The sequence below is a fragment of the Ixodes scapularis genome, unplaced genomic scaffold (genome assembly GCF_016920785.2).
Source record: "Ixodes scapularis isolate PalLabHiFi unplaced genomic scaffold, ASM1692078v2 PGA_scaffold7__128_contigs__length_106722199, whole genome shotgun sequence".
Taxonomy (NCBI): domain Eukaryota; kingdom Metazoa; phylum Arthropoda; class Arachnida; order Ixodida; family Ixodidae; genus Ixodes; species Ixodes scapularis.
In genome coordinates, this window is record NW_024609882.1 from 103,880,595 (window position 1) to 103,901,328 (window position 20,734).

Genomic DNA, 20,734 nt, shown 5'->3' on the forward strand with positions numbered 1-20,734 from the left:
TAAATAGTAGAAAAAGGTCTTTCCTGCTCAGCGACACCAAGTGTCGTTATTCAAGACATGGTTGCGATATCTCCCGCTTGGAGGGGGAGGGGGGGATAACGGAATCTTGATTTATCTTTGTGGCCACTTCGCATAACCTAAGACTATGGTTTAGTGTTTTCTGTGAAACCCGATAAGCCTCCAATATTAACCTCCAAGTCCCTTTTATCAAAATCGGTCCTTGAATAAGAAAAACCCAACCTTTCAGGGAAGAAAACCTTCATCTACAGTTTTGCTGTCTTTCGATTGTTCGGGTCACGCGAATGCCCCGCGGAGGTTGAGGAATCACGTGCCCCATTTTTTTCAAGATATCCTACATAAAACCCAGTTGTATCGAGCAACACCAGAAGTTTTCACCGAAGTACACCAAATCTGCGGGGAAAAGTAGCCCCCAAAAATGCATCCACCAAATCCTAGAAAAATAAAATATTGAAAACACGAAACGATACCAAACTCATTAGCTAGGCAGCACCGGCGTGTGGAGACGCACTCGAAGGAATGAGAGCTCTAACTAGCTCGCTCTGAAGGTTCACCTTGCAGACTCGCGACAAAATCGGAGTTTATCAGGATTTATGTTAAAGAAGAAAGGGCATAGGATTTCTTTACTTCACCTTTACGCGTGAGTCCCGTACCGATAAGAGAAAGAAAGGTGAACAGGAGTCCGAAGGAAGCAGCAGCCTCGCGGACGTTTAGTGTGTGCGGAGTTACCGGGTTAAGGAGAATAAAGCTGTAATACAAGTTTTCTTCACGTGAATCTTGGGTTTAAGATGTTTTAGGGCGACTCCAAATCGGGCTTTTACGTTTTTTTTTTTTTTTTTTTTATCAGATGAGCTTGGAAGTCAATGTTTGTTTGTCTGTATTGACCAAAAAGACGGAACCCTATACTCATGTGGGACGGAAGCTCTGATCCCCGTCGTCAAGTTCAATTAGACAATATCTCTTTCGGATTTTCATAATAAATTTCAGATTTTAAGATTGCCTCATGAAATTTGTGCGTCGGCTATTATGTGACGAAACATTTGCCAAAAAGTTCTACACAAGAATGCGTGTTGCAATAAGGCCTACGAAATAATTTTGAATACTATACAAAATTATGTCTTGAGTGCACTTTTAGTCTGACTCGGTGCTTTACCGTATAACCAGAAAAACAAGGACTAAGTAAGCAGAGGGCAACAAAAAAAAACTTACCATTTTAGCTGCGCTGATTGTCACGCATCCTAAGGTCGAAACGGGCAAGCAAGACCTGGTCGGCAATCACAAGTCCCGGGGATCAAATTCAACTGCTCGTTGGCAGTCAGTGTGGCCATAGGGTGTAGGCTTCACCACCTTCGCCTAAGGCAAACATATTTTGCTATGTCCCTACGCGGGGACCTGAAGAAATCGGAGTGACAGCCAATAACGTTGAGATTGTTCACAACAACGCTAACGCCTCTCTTATTGCCTTTCGGAATTAATTTCTGGGAATGGCAACAGAAGGTTTTCGAAGTTCGTAATCCGTAGCCTTTCTCACTCAGAAGTGTTAATGGTAGCTCGAAGACTGCTTGCCTGGACAGGGTGCTCGAACGAAAAAAATCACCCTGAAAGGCCAATCACCCTGACGCACACGAAAGGAGTTCCTATTTCTGCCGTGCTCAAATCTGCTTATTTTCGGCCTTCTTTTTTTTCTGTTTTGGATTGCGACGTTTAGTCCCCTCAGGTCGGCCGAAGCCCTCCGAGGACCGCGGTGAAGGTCGCTACTTTAAAGCCCAATATCTTATGGAAACAGGCTCGTTTTTCTTTTTCGACTACGCGTTGTATAGAGGATGCAGATGCGCTTGAACGCAGGGAACGACGCTAATACGCAAACATTTCAGAGGTTCGACTGTAAAGTGTTAAAATTTCGAACGTTTGAACCGAATTTCCTGTGCTCGGAGAGAACCTTTTTGAATTCATCATAGTTTGGCGCCAAGCTCTGGTTTCCGCAGTCCGCGCAGCATCGCCGGGGGAAGGCAGGGAGTTGCGGTGGCTGATATGTCTTAGGAGGGGCCCCTTGAGACCCCCCCCCCCCCCTTCCCCCCCTGGATCCACCACTGGTCTGCGCATAACAGCATGCTGTGGACGCTGTGTATCCACCATATACACCCGTGAGTGATTGAACACCTTCAGCTGCGCCTCAAGTTTGTGGTTTTCAAGTTGTCCGCAACGCCATTATTATTCGTGCTAGTCTGTGGTATTTGAGGTTAACAAACAATTTCTGCTGCTGCTGCGAGGCTCGCCAGTGTCTACATTAAGGCTCGGTGCCACGTTCAATGACGGACAAAAGCTGGCGGGAACAAAGGCGTTGGCCGCGCTCAAGACGTCAGAGGATGTGGGGATTCCTCTGGTCTCCCTTCCCCAATGGCTGTGACAACGGTCGCGGGTCGGAACACTCGGCCTCCTTCGCCGTGAGCTCCGACCTGTTCGTGAGGCGGAGGGCCGCCTGGCTTGGGGGGCCCTCCTCTCACTCTCTCCCGGGGCGACCTTTTTCCGTCCCCCCGCTCGGATGCGGATCACTGCTAACAGGCGAGGAGGTTTCACTTCTTGTGTTCCCGCTTTCGGGAAAGAGACTCGTCCGGTTGACCGCGAAAGAGATAGGACGTGTGTCGGCGACTTCTCCGATGCTTCCCCGGTCTTGGCTCTCCGGAACTCCGAGTCTGGCCAGGTAAGGACCTTTCCTTACCTTGCCGGCGCGGGGGGCACTTTGGATGGGGACATTAGTTCTTTTAAAAGTGTTATAATAAATGCTCTTGGACTCTGTCCTTACTCTGGTAAGTGTGTCTTCTCTTCCGCTATATTCGAGAGAGTGAGACAAGGTGGACGATCATTGGCACCGACGGAGGTGATTAATCGAACCGACCCGCGGTAATGTGGCCCTAAACGTTCGTCTATATTGCCGTGGAGATGTGGGGACCGCGCTACTAGGTTTGACGTCTCCTTTGAGATATCGCCGCTGTTGAGACAACCCTTTGGTTACTCTATCGGTGCCTGTGTTGGTAGCTAACAAGATCCCACAAGGATTAGACCCTTTTCAAAAGTGGGCGCCATCTAACAGCAGGTGCGTCGATTATACAAGTCCGCCATTGTCGGGGTGCGTACTCTGAGTGAATTGGACGCAAGGGGTGCGTCAGTACTCGGCGTGAACACGGCTTGGCTTGTATCAAAAACTAGTGCTGAGTCAGCGTTTGGCGAGGATTCGGATCATATCACATCCATATTTGCACCCCAAAACGGCGACTACCAATCTGGATTGATAGAGTTTTAAAAAGGGTCTATTTAGAACCACCCGTGGGGTGATGGAGGGAATTTATGACGGAGCTCGAGCTCCGTTCGTCTTTTATGCCTCCATGGCGTCATTGCACATTAATATATTTTTTTTTATAAATATTATTTAAGACTATTACGCCGCCGCTATTCGTTCAATGTATCCACGAACCCCCGAATCCGGGTGAATCTTTTAAACTGACCCCATAAATCGACTTGGTCACGTATGGAAGAAAATCCGCTACATATGGAAACGAAGGCATTATATATGACTTCTTTTTCAAGTGGAGCGTTTTTTCTCGGTGCCTGGCGTTACAGGTACGCTCTATGTAAACTGTGAGTCATGTATAACGTACGGCTAACATCTGGGCACTGCTACATCGGACAGACCGGTCGATGTATTACCGATAAAGCTCGCGAACATGCAGAAAAACTTAGGAACCTCGCAAGGACCAGGACATTTTGCTGCCAATTGTTGGACATGCTTGTGTAAAGCAGAGCTCGGCCATGTTCACATAGCAGGAAACCATAAAAATCAGGTTACGAGGAATGTTTTAGACGCCCTTGCTATAGACGACGATGACAAATGCGTGAGCACCCTGTCATGTTGGCCGAAGGAGAAGTGGGAACGGGGACTGTCGGGGAAAAAGAGGAAGAAAAAAGGGATAGAATAAAGATAGACGTCACGCAGGGTGACTAAGTTAAAGTTACTTTCTGTCTGTTCTTCTGTAGTGCGACAAATTGGTGCTGTCGACAATTAAGCTGGAAAGGCCACCGACTTTTCTACCGGCTCAAGGTGAAAAGACAATTCCATGGGTAGAATGGTTCCCACTGTTGGGAGACCTTACAGGTGGCGAGTGGAACGACTACGTACCCAGACGACTGGAAGAAGGCAACACTTCTCAACTGCCTTGGAGTGGAGGGTCAGTAAGCATTCTTTTCTGTACCTGTGACCACATAAGACCCTCAACCATCGACTTCCGCGGACAGTGCTTCCACTACTCAAGTATTCGGAGACACAATACGTACTCTGAGCAAATTCTCCACGCCAACCGTCATCAAGACTGTCGAACGCTATCGTTTCCGTCAAAGGGAACAACTACCGGGAGAAGCGGTTGAAAAGTATGTCGCAACATTCCGGAGCCTGGCCAAGACATGCAAGTTTGGAGAACCCACGGATAATTTAATATGTGACCAGCTAGTAGAGAAAGGCAGTAGCAAGAAAGTGCGAAAGAGGTTTTTACTTGAACAAGAATTAACACTGAACACAGTATTCGTCATTGCTAGAAAAGTGGAATAAGCTCTGCGCGAGTCTAAGCTATTCAACGAAGGCAAGAACGTCTCAAGCACTTCAGAGGTTGCAGCTCTTACAAGAACTACTACGAATTCTCCAAAACAAGATCAGAAGTGCTAAAGATGCGCATCTTCGGCTCACTTAGGTTACAATACTTCATGCCCAGCGTAAACGCAGATATGCAAGAAATGCGGTACGCTCGATCATTTCGCGCCAGTATGAAGGAAATCAACTACAGCGAAGATTACGTCTTCCATTAAAACCAAAAGGCTGATGAACATTAAGGGACCTCCGAACACTTTGTACTGCAAGGTGGTCATCGCTGGCGTACCGGTCAAGTTGCAAGTGGACACAGGATTTCCACTTTCTATCATATTTTCGGCGATATAAAATACAGAATTTCGACGCACCAAGCTCGCGCACTCTAAACCGGGACTTAAGAATTACTCCAATGGGTTGATCCAGGTAGAGGGGATGTCCAAGGTTAAAGTACCGTTTGCTACAAAACCTGCACATCCCACATATACGAGGCGAACCATTGGCTGATTTAGACATCCTTCAAGGCATGCAGATAACGGTAGACATAAAAAAAAAAATCTGTCTCATCAACTATCAACGGGAAATCAACAAGATCCTCAGCAGTATAAAAATAAGTTTCCACAACTCTCTTCAGATGATTTGTAACTCGTGAAGGATTTTGTCCACAGCGTCAAAACACGAACCACTGTTCAGCAGGTGCAACAAAAACTTCGTCGTCTTCTACTGACAACACGAGACAAGGTATCTCATGAATTACGAAAGTTAGAAGTAACAAGCGTGATCGAGAAGATTGACGCCTCGGAATGGGCTTTTCCAATCATTATGGCCGGGAAGAAAACGGCGAAATTCGTCTATGCGTGGACTTGCGAAAACCAAATCAGGCAATTGTCAATTGACAGTCATCCACTTCCTCATCAACAGGACATTTTTCATCAACTGACTTGCACGACAGTATTATCCAAGCTTGGCCTCTGATCGGCCTATCATCAAATGCAGTTGACCGAGGAGAGCAGATATCTATCGGCGTTCATAAAAATGGATAGACTCTTGTGATACAAAAGAGTTTGCTTCGGCCTAGCTTTGGCAGCAGCAGCTTTTCAGAAGAGGCTGTCGACAGTACTGAAGGGATGCCGTGGCGCCGTCAACTACTCAAATGATATTCTCGCTGCAGGAATATAATAAAAGAAAACATTACGAGAATCTAGAGCAAGTCCATACACGCTTACTAAAGAGTAGCATGAAACCCAACAGTGCTTACATCACCAACTGGAGTGCCCTGTCAGCAACATGACAAAACAACAAAAACAGCACCGGCTCTTACGAAACCAGCTCGCAACACCACGGGTGCGTGGAAGTAGATCGGAATTGATTTCGCCGGACCGTTCACAAGTTTTCCTGGAAACTGCCGATACGCCATCACTGCAATATATCATTACAGCAAGTGGCCAGAGGTTGAGTTCTACAAATAACTAACAACTGATGTATTAATAACCTTCCTGCAAGGATTCTTCAGCAAAGAAGGTTACCCGGAAGTTCTGGTATCGGACCACGGTTCACAATCCATGTCTAGAATTTAAGACTTTTCTTCAAGATAGAGGCATCACGAACGCAACATCATCTATTTATTATCCACAGGTAAATGTACAGGTTGAACGCTTTTATGGAGTGCTCAAGGATTACACTCAAAGCATTTTGTTGGAGAAGGGCAACATACAGCTTGACCTGGTGGACTTCCTTGGAGTTTAGCGCTTTACACCTCTAGCAGCAACTAATCCGTCCCCGTCAGTGCTCTTGCAGAGACGACCAATGCGCCCGAGACTCGACATAATGGGACTACCCCATTCAGACATTGCACAAAATGCTAGGGAGGCAATAGAGGACCTTTGTAGAAAGGTGGAAAGATAGCAAAGAAACTTCAAAAAATATGCTGGCCAACGCAGGGTGGTCAAAACTCTAAAGTACAAGGGAGGGGACTACGTGCGCGTCCGAGTGCCAGGACATACCACAAAGGGCACTACATTGTTTAGTGCCCCAGTCAGAATAGAAAAAGCACCCCGACCCAAAACGCACCGAACAGAAGACGGACACTGTTGGAACGCCTGGAAGTTAACTAGAACGGTTGGTACAACAGGTTCCGGTACAGCAGCAAAGGTGCCAATTACCGGATACTCCGTTCGGTCCAGACCCAAGAGGAACGCGCGGCCTCTTGATCGGTACTCTCCATGGCGGTCTTTCTGCGAGGGGGGGCGTGTCATGTTGGCCGAAGACGAAGTGGGAACGGGGACTGACGGTAAATGGAGCAAGGAGGGATATAATTAAAATGAATGTCACGCAGGGTGACTAAGTCACAGTTCCTGTCTGTCTGTTTTTCTAAAATACAACACAGGCCTTCAATCATCTTGCAAGTCATAGAAATACTTTTTCTACACAACACTATCTGTGGTTAGTTGAATAAAATCAATAACAAAAAAATGAGAGCGATGGAAAAAACGAAGAAAAATGCAGAGGCAAAAAAGGGGTATGGATATAAACCAATAGCAGAAGAGGAAGATGAAATAAAACAGTTTATAGTCTAGCGGTCGGTTCTACTTTATTTTCTGCTGTCTCCCTACTTCCTTTGTTTAGCTGGTTCCACCTGAGGCGCATAAAGATGAGACTAGGGATTTCGCGAAGTTGCCTAGGCTCTAGGTAGACAGAGGTCTACATTTTCGAACATTCACTAATATTCGACAAGCGTTCGATTGAAGTTGAACTTGTGTGCGCATGCGCGAAAATTATAAAAAAAGCATGGTGGAAAGAAAGTGCAGTATTTGTTGGCTGTATTGGCATCACTGGCTCACATTACTAAGGAAAACATTAAGGGCGCATATTTGCGCTTTTATATGCTGTAAACATTGGCAACCATGTTATAACATATAAAATAAACTTTCTATATCATTTCTTTCCCGAAATTCAAAATATTCGTGTAGAAGCCGGGCAACATTGCGCATAAGTCCAACTTCTTAGAACTTTAGTCGAAGGTCGAAGTTTCGGTGAACCACTCAAACCTTTAGGTTCGACGTCAAAGTCGAGATTCGACAAAATTTCGAGACACCCCTAGCCGAGTTTAACCTCACAACAGCCGCTAGGTGCGCAGGCAGTTGAGTGAGCCGCTGGGGCCTAAGTGACACCCTACATTACACTATATTGTCACGAATGACAAATGATGAGGCAATAATAACTGAAGAAACTAAACGCTTAATGGGGCCGAACTTGTGCCCGAAAATAAAAAGAAGGAACAGAAAAAAGCAGAGCGTCGCGGTAGTCGAAGTCGGCGTGACAGCAGAGTCGAACGCTGGGGCGAAACTGACTCCGCTCGCCCCTCGGAGTCCCTCGTGAGTTTCTGGATCATTCGGCCTAGAACTTTCGATGCGTAGAACATTCGGAACTCGATCAGACGAGAATGTTCTCGAACTAACGAGGAGGGCACGTTCAAAGAGTAAATAGAAGGACACTCCGCTGGCTGGAATCAAACCCTGGTTTTCTGCGTGGAAGGCACGCGCGATAACGGTTAGGCCAGAAGCGCGCTGCCTACTTAGTCAGCTGCGCTCGCGGCATTATTCCCCCCTTAAAAAAAGTGCATCGTCTCGATGCAGCACAAAACAAAAACAAAAATACTCAACAAAAGGGTAGCAGAGTCGCGAGCTTCAGTTCGCAGTTCCCTCTTTGATGAGAGTCCAAAGCTCTATCGTTCGTAATACGGCTTGAGCCGGACGACGTGCACCACCACGGGTCGTGGCTGGCGTCAGATGATCTTGTAAGGTCAAGAATCGCATTTGAGAAGCTTCTCGCTGAGCCCGCGGCGCCGTATCGCTGTCCACACCCACATCTGGTCACCGGGCTGGAAGTAGAGGTCCCGGCGACGAAGGTTATAGCGGCGTGCATCGACTCGCTGTTGTTCATAAACCTTGATTCTTGCCAGTTGGCGAGCTTCTTCCGCACGTTGCGAGATCAGTTGAGCATCGCCGTTGCCCTTGTCGGCCGGCACGTGAGGCAGCATGGCGTCGAGCATTGTGGTAAGCGTCCGGCCGTGTACCAGTTGGAACGGTGTCATTCCCGTGGTTTCTTGAACCGCTGTGTTGTAGGTAAACGTGCCGTACGGCAACACCTCGTCTCATGTCTTATGCTCTACGTCGAAGTACATGGAGATCATGTCGGCGACCATCTTGTTGAGCCGCTCGTTAGCCCGTTGGTCTGCGGATGATACGCGTTTGTTCGTCGATAGCTGGTATGACTGAGCCGAAGAACTTCTTAAGTCTGCTGTGCCAAGAAGCATGACCCGCGCTCTGTGATCAGCACCTCAGGTGCGCCGTGTCGAAGGAGAATGGACTCGACGAAAAACTTGGCGACTTCCACCGCTGTTCCCGATAGCAGGACTTTCGTCTCGGCGCATCGTGTAAGATAATCGGTCGCGACGATAATCCACCGATTTCCCTGCGTCGATGTTGGGAACGGCTCAAGTAAATTCGTTTCGACCTGTTGGCAGGCCGTAGTCGAGGCAGGTATCGGCTGCAGGAGCCCTGCTGGCTTCGTCGGAAGCCTCTCACGTTGTTGGCACTTATGGCACGACCGTGTGTACAGGTGGACTGTTTTCGGGAGTCTCGGCCAGTACTACTTGTCACGAATCCGGGCGAGCGTCCTGCTGTAGCCAAGGTGTCCAGCCGTCAGTTCACCATGGCATGCTTGAAAGATTTTTAGTAAAACATATAAAATATCGCAACAGAAAGACAAGGACAAGAAGTATACAGGACAGACGCTATCTCGCAGGCTGGCCGGAAAAAATCTCCGGCCAGCCTGCGAGATTTCTTCTCGCACGCTGGCCGGAAAAACCAGCAGCCAGGCAGGGTTGCTCGTTCCAACGTTCTTGAAGAGGACGCCTCGCCGCAGAACAAAGCCTGGCAAATCTCGGGCCAAGACTCGGGGAACTGAACTTCCTTGACCTTCGAGGAGGTTGATCACGGCGCGAAGTTCGGGTCGTCTCGTTGAAGTGCTCCCATGTCGGTATCTGTAATTGCTCCGAGAAAACGGGCGTCATCGTCGTCGTCGGTGCTGTCGAGAGGAGATTCGAGTTGGGGCCCTAGACAAAGAATCGGCGTCATTATGCTTGCGGCCAAACTTGTGTGCAATGGTCAAGTCGAATTTTTGCTGTCGAAGGCTCCAGCGAGCAAGGCGCTCTGACGGGTCCTTGATGTTGGCGAGCCAACAGAGAGCGTGGTGGTCCGTGACAACGCGGAAAGAGATCCCGTACAGGTACGGGCGGAACTTGGTTAATGCCCAGACGAGAGCGAGGCATTCCTTATCGGTTGTTCAGTAATTTGTTTCTGCCTTGGACAGTGCCCGGCTTGCGTAAGCGATCACCCTCTCTGCTCCATCTTGTATTTGCACGAGCACCGCACCTATCCCGGCGTTGCTGGCGTCTGTGTGAACTTCCGTTTCCGCTGATGGATCGAAGTGTCCAAGGATAGGGGGCGACTGGAGTCTTTCCTTCAGTTCGTTGAACGCTTGTTCCTGCTCCTCCGCCCACCGGACGTTCATGTCCTCCTTCGTCAGATGCGTGAGCGGTCCAGAAATCTGGGCAAAATCGCGAACGAAACGTCTGTAGTATGCGCACTACCCAAGAAATCTTTGTACGGCTTTCTTGTCTGATGGCTTCGGACATTCGGCGACCGCGGATGTCTTTGCAGGGTCAAGACTTACACCTTGAGAGCTCACGACATGGCCCAGGAATTTGAGCTCACTGTAAGCGAACCGACATTTTGACAGCTTCAATGTCAGTCCGGCATTCTGGATAGCCTATAGCACGGCTCGCAAACATCTCAGGTGCCCGTCGAAGTCGCTGGCGAATACCACGACGTTATCGAGAGAGACGAGACAACTTTGCCATTTCAAGCCGGAAAGAACATAGAACATAGTTTTATTTGAACATAGAACATAGTTTTATTTGAAAAAAATACATTTTTGAAAGTACAATAGCGAGCCGGTGAAAGCCTCAAGGGCTTGTGTCCATTACGCGCTGGAACGTCGCTGGTGCTGTGCATAGTTCGAACGGCATCACTTTAAATTCGTACAGCCTGTCTGGAGTGACGAAGGCAGTCTTTTCACGATCTCGTTCGTCGACCTCGATCTGCCAGTGCCCACTCTTCAGGTCCATAGACGAAAAGTATCAGGCGTGGCGCAGCCGGTCCAGGCTGTCGTCGATGCGTGGCATCGGGTAGACGTCCTTTCTTGTTACGGCGTTCAGTCGGCGATAGTCCACGCAGGACCGAAGAGTCCCGTCTTTCTTTTTCACCAGGACTACCGGTGAAGCCCACGACTGCTTGAGGGCTGGACAATGTCGTCGTCGAGCATTTCTTGGACCTGCTTCTGGATGACTTCTCTCTATTTGACAGAGACACGGTACGGCGACCGATGAACAGGAAGCGCGTTGTCTTCAGTGACAATTCGGTGCTTCGCAACGGTCGTTTGGCGTACCTTTACGACGCGGAAAAGCGCTCATTGAACTCGGCAAGGAGGTCACCGAGTTGTCATCGTTGTGGGGTAAACAGGGTTGAGTCGATGTCAAACTGCGAAGGCGGCCTTGTCTTGGGTGGTCACGATAGCGGATGAGTCCGGGAGTTCCTCGGCATGACCCACGGCGGTGCCTTTCGTAAGGTGCTGGGCCCCCAGTCGGAAGTTTGTGACGAGTGCGACAGAGTGTCCCTCTTGGAGCTTTGCGACGCCTCTTGCGATGCCGATCCCTTTTCCTAGAAGCAACTGGAGGCTTCTTTCGAGCAAAACATCGCCGCAGAAAGTCTCATCAACCCCGAAGGGTACGAAAAAACTTGACCGCGGCGGTAGGTTCACGTGTTTTTCGAGGACTCGTACCGCGGATGACGTCGCTTTGGGGTCCTTCTGTGGTGGAGCAAGTTTTCGTAGCGTCAGCCGGTTTGCTCCGAGGTCGATGACGGCGCCATACTCGCAGAGAAAGTCCATTCCGAGGATAACTTCCCTCGTACAGTCTTGCAGAACGACGAACTTGACGGGGCACGTGTCACCGTGAATCTCGACGCGAGCAGTGAATCTCCCTACCGGTGTAATGAGGTGCCCTCCGGCGGTTCGTATTTGAGGTCCATCCCACGGCGTCGTGACCTTTCGAAGGTGGCGGGAGAGCCTCCCATTCAAGACTGTGTAGTCTGCTCCGGTGTCCACGAGTGCTGGGTGCGTCGTGGCCGTCGATGACGTCGTTTAAGTTATTGGACACCGTTGCAGGGGCGTCGTTTCGATCTCTGGTAGTGTTCGAGTGGGGGCCCTCCGACGTTCGTGGTGGATCTTGGCGTCGGTCGTCTTCGCCAGCTCCACCTCCAGTTGCCGCAGCGCCTAATTTCCCCGGCGGGGAGCAAGGGGTGACGTCGGGGTCGGTGCATCGGCAAAGCTGGACGTCGTGGCGACGGCGACCGGAACTCTTGGCGGTACGTAGGCTGGTGTACTGAGGTCGTCGCAGGTACTCGTCGTTCTCCTGAGGGCGTTCACCGTAACGGGGGCGTGGGTCATTCGAGTGAAACCCCCGCAGCCCAAGTGGCCGGTATGGGCATTGGTGGTAGGTGTGGTTTGCTTCCCCGCAGTGGAAACACAGAGGACGTCGGTCGGCCGTTCGCCACACATCGGTATTCCGAGGTGCGCGGGGCTCCTGGCCGGCGTACTAGACCTGGTCACCGCGGTGGCGGTCGTGCTGCGGCGCAAGAGACGGACTTCGGGGCGGCGCGACATAGGCTCGAGGAGGAGGCGGTGGCTGACGGGCCACTGCTGCGTAGGTCAGGGTGGGTTCGTCGGGTGCTGCTACGATGGCAGGAGCCTCCCGTTGAATTGCAAGCCGAACTTCTTCGCGCACCACTTCGGCTATCGACAGCGAAGCCGGCTAGTTGGCAGAAGCCAACAGCTTTCTGAGCTCTTCCCGGACAATGTATCAAATGACCTCGCGAATGCCTGAATACCGGAGCCAAGGTCGCACCTAGACGGTGTGAGGGCAGCGAGGCCGTCTGGTCAATGGTAGTGACCGGCACGGGCTTGCAGTACACGCTCGATTTTCGTCGCCTCGGAAAAATCTTTGACTGTTGTCGGAGGGCTACGAACAGGGCCACCGAAGATGTTGCCTTTTACGCCCCACATGAAGATTCTGACCATCTTTTATTCCGTAGATTGAGGGTCGGCGGGGGCGCTCAGGCGCAGAACATCTTCCACGAAGCCGGTGATGCTCTCGTTGGGGCCTTGAGTTCTTGTACGAAGTAAGTCTTCGGCTCTCTCTCAGTGTTGCTGGTTTACAAATGTCGCCTTCAGCTGGCTTTTGAAAATGTCCCACGATGTCAAAGAAGACTCGTGATTTTTGTACCAGTACTTGGCAGTCCCCTCAAGCGAAAAATTTACGTTTTGCAGCCGTTGCTCGTTGGTCCAGCCATTGTGGCGGGCGACGCGTTCGTACTGGTCAATTTAATCTTCGACGTCTTCGTGGAGCTCACCGTGGAACGGAACATCCGTCCGTGGTGCGACGGGCAGTTAGATAACGGCAGAAGCGGCCTGCGTCTGCGACTGGTTGGCCACCGTCGGCTTCTTTGGCTGGTTGGTCCTGGGTGGCAGAAATCCGTATGCCGGGTGTAGACCTTGGGTGCGGCGACTTGATCGGGTCTCGATTTGGTCTTCGTTTGGTCCTCGGGAGCTTGGGTTCGGACTTGTACTGCGGGAACTCGGAGGGCTGTGCGGCACGAGCATGCGGTACCCCGCACCTCCACCAAAATGTTACGAATGACAATTGATGAGGCGATAATAACTGAAGAAACTAAGCGTTTAATGGGGCCGAACTTGTGCCCGAAAGTAAAAAAAAAAAAGTATCAGAGGGAAGTAGAGCGTTGCGGGCGTCCAGGTCGGTGTGACAGCAGAGTCGAACGCTGTAACGAAACTGACTCCGCTCGCCCTGCGGAGTCCCTTGTGTACCATCGTGGATTTCTGGATCGGTCAGCGTAGAACTTTCGTAACCCGATCAGACGAGAATGTTCTCGAACTTACGAGACGGGCAAGTTGAAAGAGTAAATGCAAGGACAGTCCGCTGCCTGGAATCGAACCCTGGCTTTCTGCGTGGAAGGCACGGGCGATAACTGTTAGGCCACGAGCGCGCTGCCTACTTAGTCAGCTTCGCTCGCGGCAATATTAATCTATAGGTACGGCACCAAGCTGATTTATGTGGTCACTCTTAATACTTCACCGGAATTCGGCTGCACGCGGTCTTTGAGGTATAAGCAGACAGGTGCTGTAATCTTGACTGTGCATTTTGTTTAGTTTTCTTTTATTGATAATACCTATTTTTGTAATTGATATTTAATTCGACGTTAACCTTCTGACCACTATTTTGCACCTTTCAATTTGATTCGAGCTTAAACTTTGAATTCCCCCCCCCCCCCCATATTCCTCTTGTAAAACAAACAAACAAAAACAGAAAGCACTGAACATTCAGCAGCACATTTAGCTATAAATTACGCAATGGCAAATTTAGCGGCACTAATTTTTGGCATAATGTATCTAAAAAGTATCGATCCCCCCTCGAATGATGTGCAGATAACCGCCCCCTTTAATGCTGACTAGGGTGCCTTCATGTGCGCTTTGCATTGAGGCACCCTAATGCTGACATAAACAAATCGCATAGCGCTTGCGTTCTTTTGTCCTCTCCATAGCCAACTGGTGTACAGAGTGCTGCCGACTCCCGTAACAGAAAAAATTTGAACGACAGGAAGATGATTAAGCTTTCCCACTTCCAGAGCGACAGAAGGGCACGAGGGAATTCTGAATCCAGGGACATCAAGAAGAAAAACTCTGGATTCTTTGTTCTTCAGTGACTTAGTCCTGAACGTTTTTTAAGCCGCGTGCGGCCGATCCTTTCAGAGCCCTCTTTTACAGGCGAATTTCAAACCGCTTTATTCTAGCTCACTTTCGCAAGATGATGAAATGTTTCATGCTACCATCTTAACTTCGCCTTGCTGATATCGGTCAGGCCGCACAATTTCATTTTTATGCCCCAGGGATTCATTATTGAATTCATAGGAATTACAGGGTTACGGTGACCAAGGAATTTCGGTGAAGAAAGAAGGGGGGGCGGGGTTCCAGGTGCATTGCTGCTAGCGCTGTTTAGGCAAAATCACAGTGAGATATTGCATAGCCAGTAAAGGCGACGCCCATTCAGAATCGTCAACAAAACGCAGTGAATACTACAGGAGTACGCGCTACTCACATAATAATATGTTTTCGTCCAAAGACGTAGCATGCTGGATTACCGTTTTTTTTTTCTTCGTCAGCCCTGGCCTTGCGCCCAGATCTCGCCAAGCTACAAGTATTGTGTCCAGGCCTACGTGGTGCACGAGCAACGGATAATCTTGATTTAGATTTGTCCTCCATTGGCTTAGAACTATTTCCAACAAAGTACTTGGTTATACACAAAATCTGCATCATACAAAACCTTTCTTTTGATCGTCGATGTAAGCCCTCTGCTAGGCTGTCACAAAACTCATTGCAGCTCTTCACTGTATATTGAGGAAGCTCTTCGCCGTTTACTGAAAAGCGAACGCCCACGTCACTCATTGTAAAACAACCCGCGTTGTTTTAATGTGGGCGGCAGAAGTAACACGAAACACGAAGGGAAGAAGTAGAGAAAAGTGTGTTCAGCGTCTTCCTTATACGTTACCTTTGTGTAATGGCAAAATTTCTTTCCTCATTTACAACTATAAACCAATTAGCTGAACTACAACCCGCAACGGGGAAGTAATTAAAACTTCCTGGGAGGAACTCCGGGGATGGGGATATGTAAAATATTTGTTTACTTTTTCTATAGGATATTTTTGATAACTGATGTAGGCGTGCTTCGGTCTTTATATCGACTCTTATACGTTTTCTCCCCTTCTGAAGAGAGTGCGACTGCGAGGAGTGTTTGACTCAGCATGGGGATGTGTTTGGGCGTATTAGGGGACGAGACTATAAATCAGAGGTGACAGAATCTGCATCACTATTTAACGTAAGCGTGGCGAACGTTCTTCGCCATGTGAGTTCCTGAGCGTTTTAACGAATGTGGAAAAAAACCTAGCGATTTAGCGTAATAACCAATAAACAGCGCCTGTTGGTCATTGTTTCAGAAACCCTTTACTTCTGCCGCAGGTCTACCTGTCATCAAGGGGGGGAGTTTGGATGTCCAAGAGGCTTGGGCCAAACGGCATGCCGAATGACGCAGCTTTATCGACAAGAGCGATGGACTTGAAGAAACGTCTGGTGCCTAGATGGATGAGCCTCGAAAAACCGGAATCTCGGTTCAATAACTTCTTCAGCCACGAGGCCTATGGGCTCCGACCTAAGGACTCCGTCAACAGCCAGCGTATTAGCATGAGCGACGTGTTGCCATCATTGATCTTGAGTGGCATCGTCATCCTTAAGAGAAACGTGGTCGAGTTTGCTGAGGACGGCATCGTCTTCGAGAATGACAAGGAGGTAAGGTCCAAACTGACACTGACGCGCATTGAACGTTTCCTCCAAACAGCATCAAAGCAGAGGCAGCCTTGTACCGGCGGGCCATTGAAGAATGGTGTCAATATTTTTGATTATTTGATTCTAATGAATGAACACAGACCATAATTTGTCCGAGAGGGTATGGGGGGGCAAAAATCATTTGTCGTAGCAAATTAAGTCTGTCTATTGCAGTCGGTAGATGGCGTCCAGAGAAAAAGTATATGATAGCAATATAAAAGCGTGCCATTTCTGGTCTGACTAAATAAATTTAGGTAGCGGTAAGATATTTTCTGGTGATTGTACTAATAAAATATATGAATTAATCTGTTGAAAACATGTTTCTTTTTGCAGCATTCTCGGATACTATGCAGATTTGAAACACAAAGGTTTTTGCATTGTATTACTTAGACAAAATGGTTAAATCAAAGTTTTGATAAACTATCCTTTAATAAAATAAGCAGAAATACAAGTCAGTGAGGCAAATGACCGTCTACATTTTATTATTTCAATTAGCACTCAGCAGATGCAGGTGCCATGAGCTTAGTGGGGTGAGCTATTTAGGACAATCATAAACACACGTGCACAGGTGACAAAGTTAGACGCCGTCATTCTGGCCACGGGTTACAAGATCAAGTTCTCCATGCTCTCCGAGAACGTGATGCCGGCTGTGGACAAGCAGGTACCACTTTACAAGCACGTCTTCCCTCCCGGTTTGGAGCACCCGACCCTGGCAATCATTGGACTCGTGATGGGCGATGGATCTCCACTCCCCCTTATTGAACTGCAGGTGCGTGCTTTTTTATGAACTTGTTAGTTATTTTTAGATATGTGCGAAGCGTTTTCGCGTCTGTTCCCTTAAAAGCGAACAAGAGGGACGATAGCTAAGATAATGCGTGGTGCAGATCGTACTCTCTAAAGCCGTTAAATCACAACGCACATCATTATTGTATTAAAATCACTTTGTTTCCTTAGAGACACAAAATAATGAAAGGTGCTACCAGCACCACTGTGTTATATAAATCACTTAGCGAATTTTCGAAGTACATTGAAGCGAATAGCTCCTGTCACTTGACACTTGTCACTCATAAAATATAGTAAAGGCGTGTACGTATCAGGTTCAGGACGCTCGTGTCAGTGTGGGGAGCAACAGACACATCATTAAGGAGTTCGAACGGCCTCTTGAGTATTCTCGCCCTGTCGAGCTCTTCATACTTCCGACACTCAGGGAGAAGTTGAGCCCCGGTCGGTGGAGACTTGGGGCTACGATGGGAAATAATCCTTCTGAAAGCACTTTGAATAGATGGTGGATCTTGTCATCTTCGCTCATCTCGCGGTCGACACGGCTACACATTGCTACATTAAGTAATAGAAAACGTCATGCTTGCATCGCTTAATCTCATAACTAAGACTGCGTTTTTCGGTTTAACATATGTTTCGGCATCGTCATTCGCTGAGCTGCCTCTCTAAGTTGCGGTGATTGGCTCTCTAACTGTTGTGCGGGAAAGTAGATGCACGGGCTTTTTTTAGAGTGAAAAAAGCCGCAGGACAGTTTTTAGGACTGTGTGCATATTATAGACGCTTTGTGAAGTAATTTTCCTATACCGCCGGAGCGCTCACTCGACAGACGCGGGAGGATGTTGCGGTTACGTGGACGGAAGAGCAGCTGAATGCTTTCCAAGTTCTCCAAGTCGCCTACAGTCGTCACCAGTTCTTGCCCGTAACGATGAACTCGCTGAGACCGGAATCTTCACCGATGCTTGGAACGGTCGTTTCCGAGCCGTTTTAGTCCAGCGGCAAGACGGTGCCAAACAAGTAATTGCATCAGTTGTCCAGGGCCGAGAACTGGGAAAAATAACTGTCTTGCAATTGTTTGGGACACTATCAAGTTTCGCCTTTACCTCTACGGAAAGCCTTTCAAGGTAGTCAGTGATCAGCATTCACTAAGCTGGCTAGCCAGTCTCAAAGACCCTTCCAGCCGTCTTGCGCGCTGAAGCCTGATTCCTCAAGAATTATGCTCCTGCTTACCCTGCTTCAGAATACAGTGAAACGGGTGGCACTTTCCTCATTGTCATCAATGCCGCGTCTATGACCCCTCAGTAAAGAACAGACCCTGAAATGCGTGCCCTTACTGAACACCAGGAAAGCCAGGTCCCGCCTATGCCAACCGCATCTTCTAGAGGTCTGACGTCATTCTGCTTACACAACGTTGTTTGGTACAAGGAAAAAAGTTCCATCGTAACGCGGCTTCATACATGATGAGTTATTTCATCTGGAATCGTGCAAGAAAAAATGATGGGTCTTCAAAACATTCTGGAAAAATGCATGTTGGTGGAAACTGTGTGGCTTAAACAAAACTGTAAATTAGAACTTCAGGAATATTTTCGTCCTGGAGTTTGGGCTTCGAAAGGGAAAAAAGTAGGTCTTGCAATTTTCGCAGTTTTTATTGGTGATATATTTTGGAGTCTCGCAAGTTTAAATTATTTTTTTTCACAATAATGATAACTTTTTCACTGCTTTAATACTATCATAGGAAGGTCAAAGTTCTCTAAACATTTGTTTTATTTAAGCTTTATTTCATAAAAGAAATATTCTTGAATCGTTCATATTTGACATTAATTGGACAACTTTGAATCGAGCTAGCTTTCGATTTACCATTATTTAATGCATCAGAAATATTCTAATGAAAAGCTTTTATCTGAACCTATTTAAAAAGTATAATATTGTTAATATATATATATATATATATATATATATATATATATATATATATATATATATATATATATATATATATATATATATATATATATATAGTTACCTAAAAGAAACAAGACTCTAAACATGAGAACAAAAGCTAAAAGTAGAAAATTCTACGTCATTTGAAGAAAATGTTTTTTTATTTTTAGAATTATATGAAAAGAGTTTCATCTGCTCTTATAAATGTAAACATGCTTTTTTGACTTATATCGCTTTGTCATACCAAGCCGTTCCTTTGAAAAGAAATATATTTGTACCTCCATTCCACGACACCAATTTCTGTCGTTTCGTTTTTCACTTAAATATTAGGTATTTCTGTAACATGATCATAGTTTTTATTTGTTCTCGAATCCAAAATACAGTTAAGCAAAACTTATACATTGATAGCATTTATAGTATTATATGGTGAGGGGCTCTTTTCTTTCAGTTTGCTTACTTAGTAAACTGCAGAAATCGAAACTGTCTTAAATGTTTAGGCGTTGTCATGTGAGATTAAAAAATATTCATATACGCCTCGCAAGTGGGCTCATTTTTGTCTTCTGCGCATGGGAAAGAAAGTAGCGGTGACGTCAGAACGCCGAGCCCTGATTGGCTGATCGCGACCCCCTATCTGAGCGTCGTCTGCTCCTTTGCAACGTCGTCTGCGTCTGTCTTACCTTTCCTGCGACTTTCGGAAGTCGAGCGAGCTCGACTTCGCCTTTCAGAGAAAGCAGACGAAATAACTCGAGCGGTACGTTGTTTTTGTCTAAGAACTAGCAGACGCGCATCAAGGAGGGAAGTCAAAGGACTCACTGGCGAGGTGTCCCGAGGCGCCGAGGTTTGTTTGCTAAGAACGGAGAGTGAGGGTGGTTAGTGTCCGCAAGTTCCCACCCAAATACTTTTTCCCTCCTTTCGTGTGCGGCGAGACTCCTCACTCTTTAACGGCGCCGGCGGGTTGGCGCAGTTAACGTCGTCTGCTTTACGTCTGCTAGTCAAAGCGATGGCTGCTTTACCTTCCCTGCGTCTGTCGGAGATTCACCGCTTTTTTTACCGGCGAGAGTCGCCGTTGCCTCGGAAAACAAGGAGATGACAAGAGGAAGAGATTGACCTCTTAATCTAAAGTTGAGGTCAGCTATCAAAGTATAAGACGGGAAGGGTTTACAAGGGTCTCGCGGGCATATTCCATTCAGCACGCCAGCCGGTCGTGGGCAGACGGTCGGCGAGTCGGAGTGCCTGCTAGGCCTATCAGCCGCGCTCGCTTGGTCGTTGTCGGTGGAATCGTGGCCGTTGGAGCTTTTCCCGGGTGTTTGTGGATCCACCGTTCTTGTTCGTCGTGGTCTGTTTCAAGTACTTTTTACTTTTTTCTTGCTGCTTGAAGTCGGGACGCGTGAGAAGCGCACGTAGAAAAATAAATGTCCGTTGGTCCTCGCGACCGCGACGCTGTCGGCCATGCTGATTTGATCGTAAGAAGTGCGTAAGACAGCTTCGGAGCTGTCGTAGGATTTCGTCGTAACCAGCGCAAAACTTACCAAAATTTCGTTTCGTGAATACGAATTTGTTCTTAAGTTTTGTCCTACGCATATTTTTGGCGTAAGATCGTTTTGTGAACCTGGCCTCTGGCCTCTGCACTTTCGAAAGTCGCAGGAAAGGTAAGACAGACGCAGACGACGTTGCGAGCAGACGACGTGGCAGAGGAGCAGACGACGCTCAGATAGGGGGTCGCAATCAGCCAATCAGGGCTCGGCGTTCTGACGTCACCGCTACCCCCTGCGCAAGAAGCAGACGAACTTGCCC

General features: G+C 48.0%; 1 protein-coding gene across 1 annotated transcript in view; it reads left to right on the plus strand.

Moving 5' to 3' along the window:
* The window catches only part of LOC8035025 (flavin-containing monooxygenase 5), a 64,825-nt gene that overhangs the window by 37,847 nt on the left and 6,244 nt on the right, over positions 1-20,734 (plus strand). Inside the window, exons 3-4 of the mRNA XM_040221637.3 lie at positions 15,860-16,186; positions 16,791-16,991. Of these exons, the coding sequence (XP_040077571.3) occupies positions 15,860-16,186; positions 16,791-16,991 (528 nt within the window). The remainder of the gene's footprint in view (positions 1-15,859; positions 16,187-16,790; positions 16,992-20,734) is intronic.